This window comes from Girardinichthys multiradiatus, chromosome 17 (assembly GCF_021462225.1).
Source record: "Girardinichthys multiradiatus isolate DD_20200921_A chromosome 17, DD_fGirMul_XY1, whole genome shotgun sequence".
NCBI classification, from domain to species: Eukaryota; Metazoa; Chordata; class Actinopteri; order Cyprinodontiformes; family Goodeidae; genus Girardinichthys; species Girardinichthys multiradiatus.
Window position 1 is genome coordinate 20,876,770 of NC_061809.1, and position 19,092 is coordinate 20,895,861.

The 19,092-nt window shown below is 39.9% G+C and overlaps 2 protein-coding genes across 3 annotated transcripts; one reads left to right on the forward strand and one right to left on the reverse strand.

Moving 5' to 3' along the window:
- The first annotated feature begins 232 nt into the window (after positions 1–232).
- Positions 233–5,665, forward strand: si:ch211-244b2.3 (uncharacterized protein LOC557230 homolog). Its single transcript, XM_047389921.1, has 11 exons — positions 233–300; positions 604–733; positions 822–966; positions 1,796–1,916; positions 2,018–2,096; positions 2,211–2,322; positions 3,172–3,277; positions 3,352–3,430; positions 3,605–3,668; positions 3,800–3,914; positions 4,035–5,665. Coding segments are annotated over exons 1-11 (1,014 nt in total). The 5' UTR covers positions 233–299; the 3' UTR covers positions 4,097–5,665.
- scyl2 (SCY1 like pseudokinase 2) lies at positions 5,094–18,679 on the reverse strand. Of its 2 annotated transcripts, XM_047389919.1 has the most exons (19): positions 18,531–18,679; positions 16,673–16,869; positions 16,373–16,530; positions 16,007–16,151; positions 15,266–15,415; positions 14,004–14,225; positions 13,767–13,883; positions 13,551–13,676; positions 13,241–13,417; positions 12,744–12,755; positions 12,413–12,535; positions 11,510–11,623; positions 11,278–11,410; positions 11,047–11,165; positions 10,861–10,961; positions 10,698–10,767; positions 10,518–10,595; positions 8,042–8,164; positions 5,094–7,955 (listed from the first exon to the last, which is right to left on the reverse strand). In XM_047389919.1, the coding sequence occupies exons 2-19, from the start codon at positions 16,847–16,849 to the stop codon at positions 7,350–7,352; spliced, it is 2,751 nt and encodes a 916-aa protein (XP_047245875.1). In that variant the 5' UTR covers positions 16,850–16,869; positions 18,531–18,679; the 3' UTR covers positions 5,094–7,349. The 2 variants fall into 2 exon arrangements, with proteins under 2 accessions (XP_047245875.1, XP_047245876.1); XM_047389920.1 differs by lacking the exon at positions 12,744–12,755.
- Between the last annotated feature and the right edge of the window lie 413 nt (positions 18,680–19,092).

Consider the following 19,092-nt stretch of genomic DNA (forward strand, 5'->3'; position numbering starts at 1 on the left):
GTCTGCTGAAAGCTTATTTTCAAAAGGTACTTTTATGCTGACAAACAAGCCTCATTGGATGCATATTCTGATTTCTGACACTATTATTCTTTGCCACAGAGATGTTTTGAAAGCCCATAAAGGCACACCCATATAGCTGGAAAACAGCTATAGAGGAGAGTTAAATGTGCAAACAGCACAGCAGAACCCACCAGTCTTATTGCCCCACCCACTGCAGCCGTCACTGAATTATGTTGAGGCAAAATAGTTTCAGTTTCATTTTCTGTGAAGTAACAACGTAGCTGAAGAGTATTCGCACAAGTAAGTTATTCATATCATGTTTTCCTGTTATTTGAAATGTCATGTGAAATCATTTCTGTGCTTTCCTAAACGTTTGAATTGTAGTTTATTCTCAGATTATTTTGAGTCTGAATCAATCTGAGCTGAAGGAATTTGTTATTTGGCTCTTAGATTTTAAAGGAACTGCCCCAATGTTGCAATGTTATACAACAAAATCTATTTTTAAAGTTTTATGAAGCAGAATGATTTCACCTCTTTTTCTATAGCTGGGTTTAGAGAGATTACAGCAGTACATAATAAGGTCAAAATCTTTGTATTTCTCAGTGAGTGGGAATCATTATGAGTGGCAGCTGTTGACTGGGATTCAGTGGTTGAAAATTGACAATGATCATGTGATTGAGACTCACTACTGTCAACCTGGAGCAAAGGGAATCACCATCAACACCAGCCTAGGGTTTGTATTTCTATACGGCATGTATAATGGGTTTGAGCAATTATTTACAGGAAACATATAATAAAGTGCATTGTTTGTCAATCCGCAGGAAGGTTTTCATAGACTTTGATGAGCTTCAGACTGATAACGCAGCGCTGAGGGTGCAGAGACTGAGCTTCTTGCCTCAGGGCCAGACTGAGGACATTGGCTGGTACTTTAGAGACGATAGCCTGTGGTGTGAATATGGATCACAGGTGAGGAACATTTTAAAGCTTTAAGGTCCATACATACTCCACAAGAGCAGAGAAATTTGAAGGCTGCAAGAATAAAAGTATAATTCTGTTGTAGCAGCTTGGTAATGACTCTTCAACAGGGCAGTATTGTTTTCTTTTGTGGTGTCTGCAAACAATTATTTACAAAAGCAGCAGGAGGGACCTGTGATATTTCCCAAGAGTTCTGCTCTTGAGTTCTTGTGGAGTATGAAATGTCCTGGCCAGAAGGAACCTTTGTGTATGTTCTTCAGGAGTGTGTACTAACCTGTACAGTTCTGAAAAAATAATCCAACCTTTCATTTGAGTACATTGACAGGTTAAGAAACATTTGCCTTTAAATTTTTAATCCACAACTTTCTGTTTACCTCAATAAAAATATGAGATAAGATAGCCCAGAAAAAGATCCTGTCACAACTTACAGTGTACACTGGAGGCTCCATGATGCTGTTGGCTGGAATCTGATCCAAAATCCCTGAGAACCTTGCTAGAATGTATAGCCTCATGAAATATTTTAAAATAGCGTAAGATTTTAAATAAAAGATGATGGAATCTAACAGGAGACCAAAAAGTGTTCATCATTGGGTTTTTGCAGCAGCATAATGATCTCTCAGTCCAGTTGGCAAAAAGGGGGTTATACAAAGTATTAACAAGAGTGACAATAATGTCTCCAGTATTTATTAACTGACATGGGATTTTTATTTCTGTACTGAATAAATGTTCTTAAATTAAAGTACATTCTACCTTTTGTGTGTATAGCTTAATTTTCACCCTTCCCCTAAACTGAAAAAATGTTCATCCTCCTCATCCTCAGAGCTCCAGCATGTCATCATCATCAATCAGCAGCAAAGACATCGAGACGCATTTCACTCAGAACCCTCAGGGAGTCCTTCAATTCAGCGTTGGCTCGACCAGATACTCCCTGGATTTTTCCAGTATGTGGTATTGGCAAGTTTGTGGGAGCTGTTTCTTTTCAATCAAGCAAACATCATATAGGTGTGTAATAAGATGTAACTGAAGGGTTTTGAATTTGCAGCCATGACTCAAACCAACCTTACCACAAGCTTGCACAGAAACGTGCGCAGGCGACCAAAATTCACCTTAAGTGATGCGAGGTAAGAGGTTTTTTTATTCTTAGAATAAACCTTAGTGATGCACCTGTAAATTAAGTCAAACCTTTGAGCCTCTCTAAAAAATAAAATACTCCTCTTCATGTCATGTCCCCACAGCATTACCTCGATTTCATCCATGCCTCTGACTTCACAATCCAATTTATACAATCACAGCTTCAAGTGGGAATTCATGGGAGATGAAGGGCAATGGACAGAATACCAAACGCATGTAAGTACAGTTTCTCATATACCAATTTTACTCTCAAAAAATGGCCAAAAAATGTAATACCGTAAAGTTTCAAAACTGTGACCTTTTATTATGCATTTAGGTTATCATTAGCTTGTGAATGTTACATTCAATCTTCACAAATTATCAGGGAGACTCAACAGTGATATCTGGTGGTCAAACTTAGGCAACATTTCGTCACATTACTGCTGCAAGTTTCAACGTATGTTATTGAGCTTTAATGTGATAGACCAACACACTGTAGTACATAATTGTGACAGAAAATGGATAAAAGGTTACAAATTTTTATACAAAATAACGGCGCCAGTACTTTGAAGGCCCAATAGCCTAACTTTGGTCTCACGTGATCAGAGAGCTTTCTTCCACATGTTTGCAGTGTCAAAAAACTGCATTTGTGGAATGCACAACAAAGTCTTCTACCTGAGCTGTGGATCTCTGCAGCTCCAAAGTTACAATTGACCTCTTGGCTGTTTCTCTGATCAATTCTTTCATTATGTGGCCTTTTAGGTTGCCTTGGTAGGTTTGCAGTTGTGCCATCCCTTTTAGTGATGGTCTATCCCAGTAGTGTCCAAAGTCACTCCTCGAGGGCTGTTGTCCTGCATGTTTTAGGTATTGTCCTGGTTGAACAAAACAGACCTCTGCAGACCTCAATGACATACCAAGGATTTCAATCAGCCATTTGAATAAAATGCATGGCCCTAAATAAAACACGTTAATGTTTGGGGCTGTAACATCACAAACCATGAGAAGGTCCACAGTGTGAACTCCTATTCCTTTAAATGTTATTTGTTGCTGAGGTGAAGGGACAGATTGGTTCATACTTGTTTGCAGATATGTTCACTTGACAACACCGCCATTGAGAACCAATACCAGCAGAACCCACAGGGCCAGGTCCAGTTCATAATCAACAAGTTCTCTTATATACTGGATTTTGCAAGTAATGCACACGCATAATGTTCAATAACGTATTCTTTAATTCAAGACACCTCTTTAAACTATTATTAATTGCAGAAATGTGTCAAGTTAATCAAAATATTGGGACAAAGAGAAGTGTGAGAAGGAGTCCGGTTTATGGAGCTCAGAGTAGCAGGTAAGGAGAAGCTGTCAGGCTCGTCTATTAATTAAAAAGGTTTAAAACCAACTTCCTTCAAGCCTTTGAATCAATAAATGCAACAGGCTTGTGGATCCATATGATGTAGATTCTATACATTTCCACAGATTTTTTTTTATCTTCTGTAATCCATTTCTATTTCGTCTTCTTCAGTTTAGGCACAAATGTTTGTTGGCAGTTCCAAGATATCGATGGAAGATGGAAAGATTATTCCAAAGTAAGACTTAACATTTCTTTCTTAGCGTTTGATGAGACAACAGTGCTGTTAGAAGACATGAACCATAAGGATAATAAGGATAAATCTCTACATTCAGTCTAAACTGTAACCTCAGTTTCTGTTGTCATCAGGGTTATGGTCAGTGCAGCATTTCCAGTCTAGACATTGAACTCCCATACCAGCAGAACGCATCAGGCACTATGATATTTACCACCTCCAGGTTTAGCTATGAGCTCAACCTCTCAGGTAAGCAGCAGACAGAGGTAAAAGTTAGCAAATCCAGATTTCAGGCTTTTATCAGCTATGCAGATTACAATGTGAATTTTTATATGTGAACAAGATTGACGCCCTCTTGTCTTCTTGTAGCCATGACTCAGCGGAACCTGGCCACAAACACCACCAGGTCAGTGAGACGACTTCTCCAGTGATCGGGACGGCATGTTGGAAAAAGGAAAAAAACAGCAAATTTTCTTCACAAACCGCCTTGTTTCCCGCAGTGTTTACAGGACTGTTATCAAAGAAGCCGAGATGCACTTTAGCCTTAACGTGCAGGTTTACTTTCTGCCAAGTTACTGTATATCTCTTATGCAAAAGTATGTTTTCTCAGGCTTCCACAGTTTTCATATCACAATCCCAATATTGTCTATTTTTAAACCTATTTTCTTTTAAAGTATAAACAAATGTTCACATTGAATTTGTTTCTGGAAGGAGCAAAACAGGGAGAGAGCTTGGTGGCTGAGCTACAGATGAAGGTCAAGAGATACAAATATTTCTCCATTCTTATCCAGATATGGAAAATAATAAAAACAATTACACACCTTAGGGTTTTCTCAGTCCGTGAATAGACCTGTAAACTGGACTTTATTTGATATTATTTAGACCTGTTTGTCTTGTAAAAGGGCTCAACATTTTATCTAAATTAGCATGCGATTAAACAAAACTGAATTCTTGGGTAAACATTTAACATTTTGTTCCTTGAGGAAGTCAAAATCGACCAGACATGTACATGTCAAAACAAAACAGACATATGTATTATTTTGTGCTTTAATACACCTAGGAATGTTAATGAAATCTGCCATAACCAAATAACTTAGTTTTTAATGTTTAACTTATTAAAATGTCTTAACTTTTGTTTTCTCTGATCTTAGGCATCCAGAAGTGTTTATTTTAACAGTTTTTTTGTTTTGTTAGGGTCACAAAAAATAAAAAAACAGTCACCATCATTTGAGAATATTAGATTGAATGCTTTACACACACACACACACACACACACACACGCAGTAGTTCACAAACTGTCTAATTGAAGACCAGGTTTCAGTTAGCTTTTAGGTTCTGCTACAATATGTCAAATAACAATTCAACAACATCAAGTTAACCAAAACTGCCTCAAGTGATGAAAAGTGTTAATGTGGAAATGAACAGAACCCAAAGAGAAAATTTTATTTTAAAACATTAAATAAATGACAATCATCAGCAGAATCACTGTGACCAAGGTGCAGCTAAAATACCCAAAATGTGTAATTCAGAGTGAATATACATTAATATCCAATCGTTAGTAAAATCTGACAAAAGTTACTGCAAGTCAGCAGAAAAAGCTACAGACACAATGAGAAGTGGTTCCGACAAACAATTTGCACCCTCAAGGACCGAAAAGGATTATTGCACTCGACTCATCTAAGGCCTCTTACCCAGCATCATAAAAACAAAAGGATGCCAAGGCCCTCATGGAGCTTTCCAACATAAAAGAACTTAATTACACTTACATATTAATGCACATGATCTGCACAGGCTCAAAATTGCTGGAATAGAAACATATAGCCTTGGATTCTGATCCCCATACATATTGTTTCTAAGCAGAGATGATGTGGATATAAGATATGACTAGTCACTGAAAAAATTAAATATTTATTTATTAAGCAAGTCATATACATTGAAAGGATGTCAATACCTTTGTGTAGGCATGAGCCGGTTACCCACATCAAGGTATGGCAAGATTTTGTAAAGTTACAGTTTCAATAATCGCAAATATTTGCAATCATGTCGTTCTCAAAGCCGTCTTAAAGCAGTGCCAGAGAAAGTGACTGAGCAAACGGCGATTTTCCAGTTGTATGTAGTAAGCAACACTGCCCCTCCCCAACTTGTTGCTAAACACTACCAATCAGCTGGCTGAAAAGGCTTCTACACTTTTCCTCTCGCTAACATGAAAGACAAATGTGGCTGTTTGGAAAGATTTCCAGCTGCGAAAAACCTGGAAAGTCATGATGTGAAAACTAAAGGAGCGCCACCCAACCCTCTTACTAAGGCAAGAAATGTTTTAAAGCTAGTTTTAAAAGCAACATGTCTGCTGAGCATCTGATGTAGGCTGGCTACCTGAGCAGATAGCCCAACTAACTAACATCAGCTTACCTTAGTTACTTTATACTGAATGTATAAAGAGGAAGAATTATGAAAACTACAAATAAAGGCTTAAACTAGATTTTTGTTTAGGCCTATGTATTAAAATCCAAAAAATAAACAAATGCTACAGAAACGGATTATCTGCAACCATAAACTCATCTCACAGCTTCCAGGTTGCAGTAATGACTCTCTTCAGTGTAGAAGTTGTTACCAAGGGAAGAAGACAAAAAGATGGTCTTTTTCAGTATCAGTGAGATGTTAAAAAAAGCAGGGACAGGAACAAGAGCTAGAGAGGGCAGCACATGGGAGGAAATAACAAGAAGGCTGAACAAATCAAGCCAAATTATTGTGTTTTATCTCAGATTAAAAGGTCAGAGTATACATTCTTTGAAATACCTGGTGAGGTGGTTGTTTGTGTAATGCTAACCACTGATCGCTAATGTAAGACTCCATAAACATTTCGCTTTTATAGTAAAACACTGCTCAACAGCAACAGCTGTCTCAAACACAGGATAACTAATAATAATAATCACTGTCTTTTTTCCCCACAAAGCTGATAAAATAGTAGCGAATGGAGGCCAACTAAAGGAATGGAGATAATTGTGGTCTTGTTACGAAAGAATATAGCCCAGAAGGATTGTTCAGTTGATCTTTAAAAAGACACATACACACAAAATGGAGGTGAAGCGAGGAAGGCCTGCGACTGCGGCAACCCCCTGGACACAGATCGGTGGCTCAAGTCTTTTCAAAGCCAAGCCAAGCCTACCTCCCACTGAACTCACACACCTTGTTCCTTAACCAAACATTTGATCCCTTTAAAACTGCAAAATCCTAAAATGCTCTGGAAAGGCAGTGGAAGTACAGAAGCCTGAAAGTGAGCAGATGTAATGTGAGCACACTGTTTTCTACATTTTCAAGGTATGAAGAGAAAAACAAATCTTGTTCTTTAAATAAAACACTCTCCCACTATTCAGATAGTCAAGAATGAGCCGAATTTAAATTCATCTTGACCCAAAATATTTGCGTTGTAAAGTACAAAATTAGTAGGAAACCCCCAGCATTGAAAGACTGAAGCTTAGAAGGAGTACCAGCACCAAACTGTTGGTACAGGTTTAATTTTCCAGCAGAATGTCCAGCACAAGACATTAAATTAGACAAGATTTAAAATACAAAACACTGAAAGTGCTCCACAATCATTCAGCGTCTTGCTCTGTGATAATTCAAAGCTCTTCACTCCACAGTCTCTAAAAGAATATACTTCATCAGGGGTGATTTTTCTCATGTTCAGCCAAATAAGTCCTGCAGATCATTGTTCACAGATGCACTTTGTTTCATGCTCGGGGCAGCACCTGGTTGAGAAAAGTTCTGCGGGCTGAAGAAAGGATTTGCTTGCATCCCAAACCCGCTGGACATCCCTCCCATCCCAACTGCCACGCCCTGCATCTGAGTCTGAGCATTCTGAGCTGAACCAAACTGACTCACCCAAGGGGTGCTGCCTCCAGGCGCAGCCTGAGGACCTATTTGTTTGAGAGAGACTTTGGGCTTGTTGGCTGTAAACAGGTTGTCCAAAGCTGACATGTCAGGCGGTCTGTTCGTCAGCCCAGATGGTCCTTGATTCTGCGCAAGGGCCCCAAAGTTTGGGGTGCTGGTGGTGGAGGCCATTCCTCCGTAGAGGCCGGGTCCCGAGGGTCGCATCCCCATCCCAATGCCTCCTGTTTGGAAACCCATACCTGGGTTAAAACCATTAGAGACTGGACCCACCATAGGACTGGAGGAGGGGAAGGTGGACATGGTGGTGCCTTGCACTGGGGATGGTCGCGCTGAGCTTGCCAAGGACAGGCTGTTTAGAGATGTCATGCTGTTGACCAGACTGCTGGTCAGATCTTTAGTCTGTAATAAAGAGAGGAGAATTAAAATCACAACACATTTTAGTTAAACTGTGTATTGTTGTTTGAGGAAAATGTTTCTAGCTTCACCTGTGAGCTGCTGGAGGCGGCGGGTTTGATGGTCTGGGGTGCCAACGGCTGCTGGCTCCTCAATTTAGCTGCCTGTTCCTGCTCCTTGGCTAATCTCTGTTTCTCCTCCAGAGTCAAAGACACCTAAGAGAGCAGCAAGAAAGGGAGACAATAAAGTAACTGGATCACATACAGCACGCTTCATATCTGTTATCATTCATGATAACAGATGTGTAAAAAGCCTTAAAATTATGCATCTTTTAGTACACTAACATAATCTTACACAAAAAGTGAGAAACACTTCTTTTTAACAACCATAACATTTGCTATAAAATGAGAACATTACGATTGTCTTGCTGAATAATGCATTGATGATACTAATCATTATTAACCCACATAACCTGACTTTTTTCTTACTTCTTCTTTATCACAATGTCCCCACCAAGCATTGTGAGTCATACCATCTCGGCCACTCAAAATATTATAACTATGAGTATAATTATGAGAATAATTAAAATGTTTAAAACAAGAACTTTAACAAACAAGGCTAAAGGAGCAAATGGGTGAAATTATGCATCATCACATCAACGTGAGCAGTTAACTAAACACCTGAATTTTACTGTATGCCTTGGTCATAAGAGGCATGGATCGGCGTGAAGCAAGAGTGAGCATGTGGAACACCACCTCAGGCTCACTGCTATGTATGGTGGAGGACCTGTGATGCTGTGGACTCTTTTCATTTCCAAAAGCCCTGAAAATGGGTCGTTATGGGTCTTTCCGTTGAATAAATGCATTCAATCGAGAGTTCCATTTTTTTGTGTGAGAGTCTGGTACTTCAATAAAAGTTTAATTTCATTTAAGGTCGTTTTCATACACTGCTCAAAAAAATAAAGGGAACACTTAAACAACACAATATAACTCCAAGTACATCAAACTTCTGTGAAATCAAACTGTCCACTTAGGAAGCAACACTGATTGACAATCAATTTCACAGCTGTTGTGCAAATGAAATAGACAACAGGGGGAAATCTTTGGTGATTAGCAAGACACACTCAATAAAGGAGTGGTTCTGCAGGTGGGGACCACAGACCACTTCTCAGTACCTATGCTTTCTGTCTGATGTTTTGGTCACTTTTGAATGTTGGTGGTGCTTTCACACTCGTGGTAGCATGAGACGGACTCTACAACCCACAGAAGTGGCTCAGGTAGTGCAGCTCATCCAGGATGGCACATCAATACGAGCTGTGGCAAGAAGGTTTGCTGTGTCTGTCAGCGTAGTGTCCAGAGCCTGGAGGCGCTACCAGGAGACAGGCCAGTACACCAGGAGACGTGGAGGAGGCCGTAGGAGGGCAACAACCCAGCAGCAGGACCGCTACCTCCACCTTTGTGCAAGGAGGAACAGGAGGAGCACTGCCAGAGTCCTGCAAAATGACTTCCAGCAGGCCACAAATGTGCATGTGTCTGCACAAACGGTTAGAAACCGACTCCATGAGGATGGTATGAGGGCCCGACGTCCATAAATGGGGGTTGTGCTCACAGCCCAACACCGTGCAGGACGCTTGGCATTTGCCAGAGAACACCAGGAGTGGCAAATTCGCCACTGGCACCCTGTGCTCTTCACAGATGAAAGCAGGTTCACACTGAGCACATGTGACAGACGTGACAGAGTCTGGAGACACCGTGGAGAGCGATCTGCTGCCTGCAACATCCTTCAGCATGACCGGTTTGGCAGTGGGTCAGTAATGGTGTGGGGTGGCATTTCTTTGGAGGGACGCATGGCCCTCCATGTGCTCGCCAGAGGTAGCCTGACTGCCATTAGGTACCGAGATGAGATCCTCAGACCCCTTGTGAGACCATATACTGGTCCGGTTGGCCCTGGGTTCCTCCTAATGCAGGACAATGCTAGACCTCATGTGGCTGGAGTGTGTCAGCAGTTCCTGCAACATTGAAGCTATGGACTGGCCCGCCCGTTCCCCAGACTTGAATCCGATTGAGCCCATCTGGGACATCATGTCTCGCTCCATCCACTAATGTCACATTGCACCATAGACTGTCCAGGAGTTGGCAGATGCTTTAGTCCAGGTCTGGGAGGAGATCCCTCAGGAGACCCTCCACCGTCTCATCAGGAGCATGCCCAGGCGTTGTAGGAAGGTCATACTGGCACACAATACTGAGCCTCATTTTGACTTGTTTTAAGGACATTACATCAAAGTTGGATCAGCCTGGTAGTGTGTTTTTCCACTTTAATTTTGTATGTTCTCCAAATCCAGGCCTCCATTGGTTAATAAATTTGATTTCCATTGATGATTTTTGTGTGATTTTGTTGTCAGCACATTAAACTTTGTACAGAACAAAGTATTCAATGAGAATATTTCATTCATTCAGATCTAGGATGTGTTATTTGAGTGTTCCCTTAATTTTTTTGAGCAGTGTGTTTACACATCTCTCCCTGAAATGCCAGAAAGCGTGGAGAAAGCTGTAAAGTTCAAGTGTATACCCTATTAGGCTGTGAAGGTGTTGCAGCAGATCCATTTTCTTTCCCATTAACGCCCGTGCTGCCAAATATGTCGTCAATCTGACAATAAGCAAACAGCAAACAACAAGAACTTCATACATTAGCAGTTTCTTAATGATATTTCACTGCTTTAAATATATAGTCCCATTTAAATCTTATTACCTGGTTTCCAGAGTTGGGTGAGCTTTTAATGTCTTCTGTTGATTTCCCTGGATTTGTGATGTTTAGACTCCTGTTACAGAACAGGGAAAAGCGATCAACATCATATGTAATAAGAAAATATTCCCATTATTATTTCAGATTACTAAATAAATTGTGAAAAAACCTTTGCTGCTCTTGCATGACATGCAGCTGCTCCAGTTTGGTCTTGTGTTCAGCCTCCATACGGCTCAGCATGTCACGGATTACTGCTATAAAAGAATTAAACTAAGAGAAAGAACACATTACCTGAGGTAAGAGAAAAAAAATCCACTTTTTATAAAACTCGTGCATCTGTCCGGCAGTGGCGTACCTGATTTAGGTTGAGGTTATTATCTATACTAAGAGAGACGAGGTGGGGCAAACTCTTTGTGGCGAGATGCTCTTTCGGGATGCCAAGCTTCTTGTGGGTAAAGGTGCATTTATAGATCCCTAAAATAAAGGGGAAACAATTCCAATAACGCATCCTTCACATTATCAAAGGAGCTCGTATGTGTAAGCCTGGTTAGAAAGTTCTTTGGAAGAGTGTGGCTCGTTTGTTTACCCAAAATGCCCATCAGCACAGCTGGTTCTCTAGAGGGAATCTGCTGCAGGAAGGGAAGGATCTCATCGATGACGAACCACTTATCTAGATACTCCAAAATCTTTCCTAGACACACCAGGGAGTTCACCCGCACCTACAGCACAGCAAGAGAGGTAGATTAGTTAGCTTTAAACAACACAAATGAGATGGAAACCATGAGCTGAGAGCGGATAATGATTGATGGAGGACTCACAGCGAGAGAGGACGTTTGTAGGCAGGCGGATTTGATACGCGGGATGAGAGCATTCTTCATGGATGGGTAGTCAATCAGGTTGGCAAACGTTGGGATGATATTCAGGCACAGCTCCTGCTCAGCCAAGAATTAGATGTCATAGAAAAAAAAAAGGTTTTATGATGCCAAGCATAGCATCTACACACCCTGCACTCTCGAGATAAGACGGTGATTCAGAAATGTAAAAAAAAAAAAAAAAAAAGGCTCCAAGGATTTTCAGAACAATTCCTAAAATGCTTTAAAAATTGGCAACTGATCTAGAAAAAATTCCACTGCACTTAAAAGTGGTGACATCTAAACAAAAAAAGCAGCCCAAAATACTTTACAGCAGCATGTGACTTTTTGTGCAAGTACAGGTGAATATTAATAAATCAGAATATTATTGAAAAGTTTGTTTTCCATTTCTGGAAGTCAAATCAAAAACTGACAATCATATTATATAGACTTAAGTGTTTCTGCTAATTTGGGTAAATATCACTTACAACTCAAAAAGCCCAAAAGTCATTTTCTAAGAATATCTCAATGTTGTACAATTATAGGAAAGGCTACTGGTTTGACAACTGTCCAGCTAACGGTCACTGACAAGAACGGTAAGCCACAAAAAGTCAATGCTGTGGAAGCTGGCTGTTTACAGAATGCTACAAACAAGCATGTTAATGGAAAGTTTAGTGAAAGGAAGAAGTATTGAAACTGTGTTTTATTTTTTTATTAGCTGCAAGACATAAACAACAAAAATAAGTACATCTAAATAATCTATATATTACATTTATTGCACTTTTTGAAATGAATTACTGAAATAAATGAAGTCATCAATAATATTCTTATTGAGAACCACATGAAATTATAAGCCCAGCAAATCTATACCTGGATCTGCACTGAGGAAGCCTCCAAAGCCCTGTAGACCATGGGCAGCACGCTGTTCTTGATGTCATCTGGTGGTGTCTTTGTCAGAAGCAGGTCCATCTTTTGCAGGAATATTAGCAGGATCTGAACAGCACACACACTCAGTTAGGAAACCACTAGTGAAAACCAACAGAATACCAGTCTGTCTCCAACAGAACAGAATGGGGGTAGTTAGATGTGATTAGAAAATGTTAATCAGTGAGTTTAGTGAAGATGTTAGTGCTAAAGACAACGCAAGTCAAGCCTCTAGCTGATGTGACTGTAACATGTTCACCACAGAAAGAACACTCACCATATTACTAGCCTGAAGAGGCATGGAGAGAAAAATACAGAGGAAAGACTTAAAACAGATGCAGTAAACCCAAAGCAGCATGCTCTTTAGTCAGGTTATATTTACTTTTTTAAACATGCATATCATCTGTTGAGGTTCTTAGGAATTCAGGCAAAACTTGCAGATTTCACAGGACATTTTATGTCAAACTTCCATACTTTTCCAAACTCAAACGTCCAGAGGTTTCGTCCCTTTTTAGGACATTTTAACATAAATAAAAAAACGTCACATGAATATTTGGCAGATATTTCTACAGCGGTAAGATTTTAATAGGTAGTCCATGACTACCATTTTAGAAAACAAATACTTTTCTGTTCTCCATTTTCTGATCCAATACTTATACAGGCCTGGAAAATACTTCCTCAAGACAGTGTAGGAACTCTGATTTCCTTAAAGAGCTAGTTGCTCAAATACAAAGCAAAAGCCTAGCCTCTGATGTGTGAGCTAATTGGTTCTACCTGGAGAGGCTCCTGCTGTTTGAAAACAGGCGTGAGGTCGGGCAGGATGAGGCGAACATACTCCTCCTTGGTGCACTCCTCTGCAATAAGCAGCACGTTGGGCAGCACAAACGGAACCATGTCTGGGTTGACAAACTCAGAGGTCAACGCCGGCAAGATGCGGTACACCACAACTCTCTGGAGGAAGAAGAAAAAATACGGGTCGAAGGAAATAGAAAGAATCTGAATTTGGACTGTAATAATACTGTATCTTGTCACTCTTTTTGAGTTTGTAACCATTTTACATAAATGTTCCTTAACACAAATGTACCTTTGGTAGCTTTGGCAGCATTTTTGGTAAACCTTTGTAGAACTGAGATTTCTGTAGGTTGTCCCTTTGGAAGAGGGTGTCAAAGTACTGCAATGTTACTGCCCCGACATCATCAAAAAATGGAATCTACATTTGACACAAAAATATGCAACAGACAAGAACATTACAAGTGGTCCATTTCTTTTGCATCTTTATTGGCGGACTGAAAAAGCAAACCTTAGTCATCTGGTCCGCATCGGGTCGAACAGTCGGAGAGACACTGAGCAACATCTTGACATGCTCCCGCGCCTCCTCTGGAATCTTACTCAGCATCGCTGGACTCATGCTGCTCAGCTACAAATTTAACAGGAATAAAAAAAAAAAAACTAAAAAAAAACTGAATAAGAAACCGAACAATAATAACACCCTATCTTTAATAGCAACACAAACACACATACTTGGACCTGCACTCACCTGGTCCAGCTGCCTACTGAAACTCTTAAAAATATCATGCTTGTTGACTTGGATTACAGGCTTGCCTTCATTGAAAACGGCATGCATTATAACACCGAGAGAGTACATGTCGGAGGCAGAGTCACAGCTGACAGACAGGATGTACTCAGGGGCCAGGTACTCAGGGTTGGGGAGGCAGAGAGGTGGAAGGTTGGGCTCCCACTCTTTACATGTGTACTTCAGCTGAAAGCAAGAGAAAACAGGGAAGTAAATGTGAATATGGAGGTTAATAAAAATATGCTTGACAAAAACCATTTAGTCCCAAGCAGTTTGCATGCTCTTAATGACATGCATGTCAAACTGATTTTAAAGATGCATTTGAAGCTTTCTTTTCCAAATGGAATGATTATACAACAACTTCAATTATTTTTAAAAAGAAGAGCTAGGTTATGGATTCCCTCTAATATATACAGTTAAGATTATAGATGCAGGCTCAGAAATATACATACGCCCCCCCTAGTATTTGTTAAAATGTCCACTTGTAAGGTGCACCTCGACCACGAGCTTTATTCCCATCAACAAGCATTGTTCTGGCTGCATATTTGACTTTCTCGGCAGAGTTCATTTAAACTGGTTGGTTGTTAGCTTGCTTTAGGTGTTTATCCAGGTTTTGACCATCTGACCCAAACTGTCACACTCTGGAGAAAAGAAATTTGTTAAGATGTTCAGAAACCACCCAAACAACCACTAAAGCTCCATCCTGCTAGGAATTGGAAACACTTGTCAAATGGTAAACACGGTAGTGGTAGCATCAGGCTGAGGTTCCGTTTTCCGTGGCACTGTACAGAGTTGGTGAAATACTGGAGACTTTCCTCACCCTAACCTAAACTTAAAAACTGACTGGTTGAGATTTAGACAAAACTGAATGTTTCAAAAGGTCAATGACCTCAAACACACATAAAAACTGCTTCTACAATGCATAAAGCAGGCAAACATTAATCTTCTAAACTGAAATGTGACTATATTTAACAGCCTGGTCTGTGCCAAGAAACCAACCAGTTTAATGAAAATTCGTCAAACATGCAGCAAAAATATTGCAAAAACTTTGCATGTAGTCTGTGTGCAATTTGTACACCTAGCTCTTGCTATTAAAACTAATTAAAGTGTGAAGTGCTATTCTTCCACTCAAAAACAAACCGTTCAAATAAAAACGTTAAAAACTCCAAATAAGTTGAGATTTATGCCAATGATGCATGTAAACTTCTGATCAGAACTGTGGCTACCTCAGCGTCGGAGGGGTTGTTTGAAGATATGCTGAAGTCAAAGCCCATGATCTTCCAGGCTCCGCTCTTATTGAGTATGATATTCTCTGGACACAAGTTACCATGAACCATCTTAACCCCACTGTGAAGAAACGACAAACCCTCCGACATCTGAAGGGACAGCACAAACAAAACAAACCGTAGGCAAACGCATTATTGTAAGCACATTTAAACATTTATAAATGTATTCATTACAATGGTTTAATATCAACCCTCAAAGAAATATATCAGTGAGCCAGCATTAAAGAATACAACCACTTCAAGGCCAAAAACAGATGAAGGAAGAGCCGAGTAACTTTAGTCAAAAATAAAGCAAAATATAAATTACATTGAGAGGATATAGCTTGGGAGGAAATGGCCTGGCATTCCAACCTGTCAAACAGCATCACATCAATGACAGAAAAAAGGTGGGGCTTGCAATTGATCTGGTTTTACTGGCTTTTAGACAAAACAGTATGTGAATGCATATTAGGTCCACGGTAGAAGAACAGTGTTCTGAAACTTGCTCAACAACTGGCTGGAACCCTGGTAAAAATCCATACAATAGGCCTGTACATGATCTGAGCTCAAGTGTTGCGTTAGAGCTGAAGATCTGTTGCAGGAATTTAACTTAAAACCTGATATTTTACAGATAAAACAAATGCTAAGCTATGAAATAATGACAGCTAGCATTATCATCGTCCTTAATACATTCAGTTTCACCTGTAGTAAGCCATATTTGGTCTCCACGTCATAGAGTTTGTATTCTTTGATGTCGTTGGGCACGGGACTGGGTAGGTTGTCCCACTGGCCTAGCACGTTGGACAGACTGGCAAACACTGGCTCTGTGCAGAACGCCAAGCAGTCTCTGGAGGCGGGATATTAAAAAAAAAAAAAAAAAAACAGTTTCATAGTTTACTCGACCTTAATTTATCATCCTTTGAATCTTGATGAGCCTTTGTTGGCATACAACAAACACAAAGACAGACCAATGAATTTGTTCTGCAATATTTTTATAGCTGTGACCCATTTTGTTTCTCCTTGATAAAAACCACTGTGAATGCATCAGTGCTCATCTGTGGTAATCACCGTGACTCTTCCAGAGGGTGCTGCACGGTCAGGAGGCGTGGGTGACGCAGTCTGGTCAGTTGCTGCACGCCTCTTTTCAGGGAATCAATGATTTGGTCCTTCTCAAACTTCAGAAACTTGTCGATCATCTTCTTATCAAACACAAACACTGCTACTTCCTGAGGAGTGACACAAAAACAGTGGGTGGACATTAGAAGCGTTCAGCTGTGGAGATATTCTGTTTCAGGATTTCCAAACACGGTCAATCATTAATCATGACAAAGAGACTGAGCGCTCAGGAGGACGTAAACCAACACAAACCTGTTTGGTGGACTTCTTGGTCCCATTATAGATCCTCCAGCAAAGGCCAGGACCTCCGCTTGCAATATGTCGGCCAACCTCAAATTCCCGCGTCACTGGGTTGCCCATAACAGCGCTGGTAACATCAGCCGTCACTTTAGTGACGGTGCTTTTCAGCTTGTTCAACATCGACTCCATGTTCAGACTTAACCCAGCAGCTGAGGTAACACATCAATGGTTAAGACAGGCGACAGACAAAGCAATTTAAACAGTGTTCAGACAGAGGGGAAATGCTAGTTTTTGCAATGACCACAAGAGACAGCTGTAGTGCTTTTGGCACAAAAAAGTGCTCCACAGTTCATGAGACAGGGACTCTGAAGCACCTGAAAAGTTCAGGTTGTTTAAAGCACAGAGCAATGATGACACTGGCCCTTCCCTATCTGTTCCTGCACACTGCTGTTCAGCTGGCTAGAAGAGGCTTCTACTCTTTTCCCTGGCTTACAAGACAGACATACTTAGCTGTTCGGAAATATTTCTGGTCGCCTCAAAACGGCTTGGTATGTTGTGAAAGCTAGAGGAGCACAACTCTTCACTCCAATAAAGGTAGCACTTGGCAAGTCTGTTAGGCAGCAGACTGCAAAGGTCTACTGGAAAAGAGCCCAGATGGTTAACATTATATCAATACCAGTTTGTTATATTTGTATTACTGTATGGTTTCATTCAATATTTTTGCAACACTCTACTACTATTTAGTACTTTTGTACTAATAGCAATAATTGCTGCTTTTCATCCGAATAAAAATAATTAGATCATCTTATTTGGTTTATGATTTTGTGTAAATTGTTTTAAAGACTGGCATTCTCATACTCATGCATGCCAATTTCTAATAACTACATAGATCACCTTACACTAAAAAAACGTTCTTACCAAATGAAAGCATTGGGGCTCTTAATAAACCTGGTCTTACATGGCTAGGGTATTTTATGACACAAAATCCATTCCCTGCTATGTTAGTAAAAAAAAAGGTTTCAGTCCCATGTTGTTCATCTTGTCATACCTATACCTTTAGCATTATTCATAAGCAATTTACTAAATAGTTCATTAATAAAAAGGTAGATAGTTGCCCTAAAGTAAATCAGGTAGATACAATAAACCAGTATCCCCTCAACATGTTTCACAATAACCACTAGTGACTTGTGGTTTGAAAAGGGATAGAGGCCAGAAAACTGACCGATCAAAGTGACATTATTGATGATTTTCCTGACAGATTTTCTCTGATAGATTAACGTGTAAAGCAACACTGTAGTGATTTTTCCAAGGGATTAAGTCTCGGTTTTCTCCTCCATGCTGCTAAATAGGACGTCCGTTTTAAAGGCAATGGTCAGACTGTCTTCCCCTTTAACCACCTGCAGACACTTCCTCGCAAGACACGTCAAATATTAAAACAGGTTGAAAACATGCCTTAGCTAAACAAGTTATTGCTGCTGATAAATTAAACATCGTTGAAGTGTTTAGTTAAAAAAGTAAGTGTTCCACTTTGTTTCACTCTAGCAGGTAGGTCTGGTTGTGAAATATCTTGGGGTTAGCGAAGTTAGCCGTCTTGTTTAGCCTGAACGCAAACACCAATTCTAGCTCAGCAATGACATTACTGCTAGCATAAATGTATATTTTTGAAATTTTCCTCTAATCTGCGACATAACAATTTGACTGCCATGATTCTTACGGAATACTGTCAACAAACAAAAAGGCATCTTGCGAAAAGAGATACCCAAGCTAACAAACTAGCCGACAGGTTTGCGCAAATAAACAGCGGCGTTAGAAACTCAGAAGGACCTTTTTCACCCAAAATGTACCACTTTAAACCCCCCAAACTACTTACCTCAATACAAAAGTTACTCCGATTTCAATCTAATTATAATTGGATTTCATGCACCGCTACTATCAGTAAAGGCTGTGAAACACAGCCTCCATGTCTTCTTCCAGCAGCATACGAAATGAATTAGCTTAGCAGGCTAGGAAAATGACAGAGCTTACTTCCGGGTTTTTTTCAGTGGCGTCAGGTGATCATACGTCACAGCAGTATGATCACATTTATGATAAACATTTTCCAAATAATTAAGCAGTCTTCTGAAAAAGTCTAATTTATGTTTCGACCAACTATGTTTTTACAGCACTGACTCTATAAAAAGCCTTATTTCTCAAAGCTAAATAAAATATCAGTCTTATTGTTTTAATTACTATACTTCAGTGCCCTCATGACACTTGAACTGCTTCACATTTGGTCAAATTACAAAGTTTTAATAGCATTTTATGTGATAGGCCAACTCACAGTAGCTCAGCATTATCAAGTGGAAAGCAATTTATGGTCTTTAATTTATTTTACAAATAAAATCTGAAAAGTGTGGCATACATATGAAGAAAAAAAGAAGTGTTATTTTACA

Bases quoted from the DNA above. Each gene is read 5' to 3' on its own strand.
- si:ch211-244b2.3 (XM_047389921.1), top strand. The intron at 1,917-2,017 runs GTATGTGGTATT...TTGAATTTGCAG, and splicing joins ATACTCCCTGGATTTTTCCA to CCATGACTCAAACCAACCTT. The intron at 3,669-3,799 runs GTAAGACTTAAC...TGTTGTCATCAG, and splicing joins GATGGAAAGATTATTCCAAA to GGTTATGGTCAGTGCAGCAT.
- scyl2 (XM_047389919.1), bottom strand. From the start codon at position 16,849: ATGGAGTCGATGTTGAACAAGCTGAAAAGCACCGTCACTAAAGTGACG. The intron at 16,531-16,672 runs GTTTGTGTTGGT...GTCACTCCTCAG, and splicing joins CCAAGAAGTCCACCAAACAG to GAAGTAGCAGTGTTTGTGTT. The intron at 16,152-16,372 runs GTGATTACCACA...TCCCGCCTCCAG, and splicing joins CACCCTCTGGAAGAGTCACG to AGACTGCTTGGCGTTCTGCA.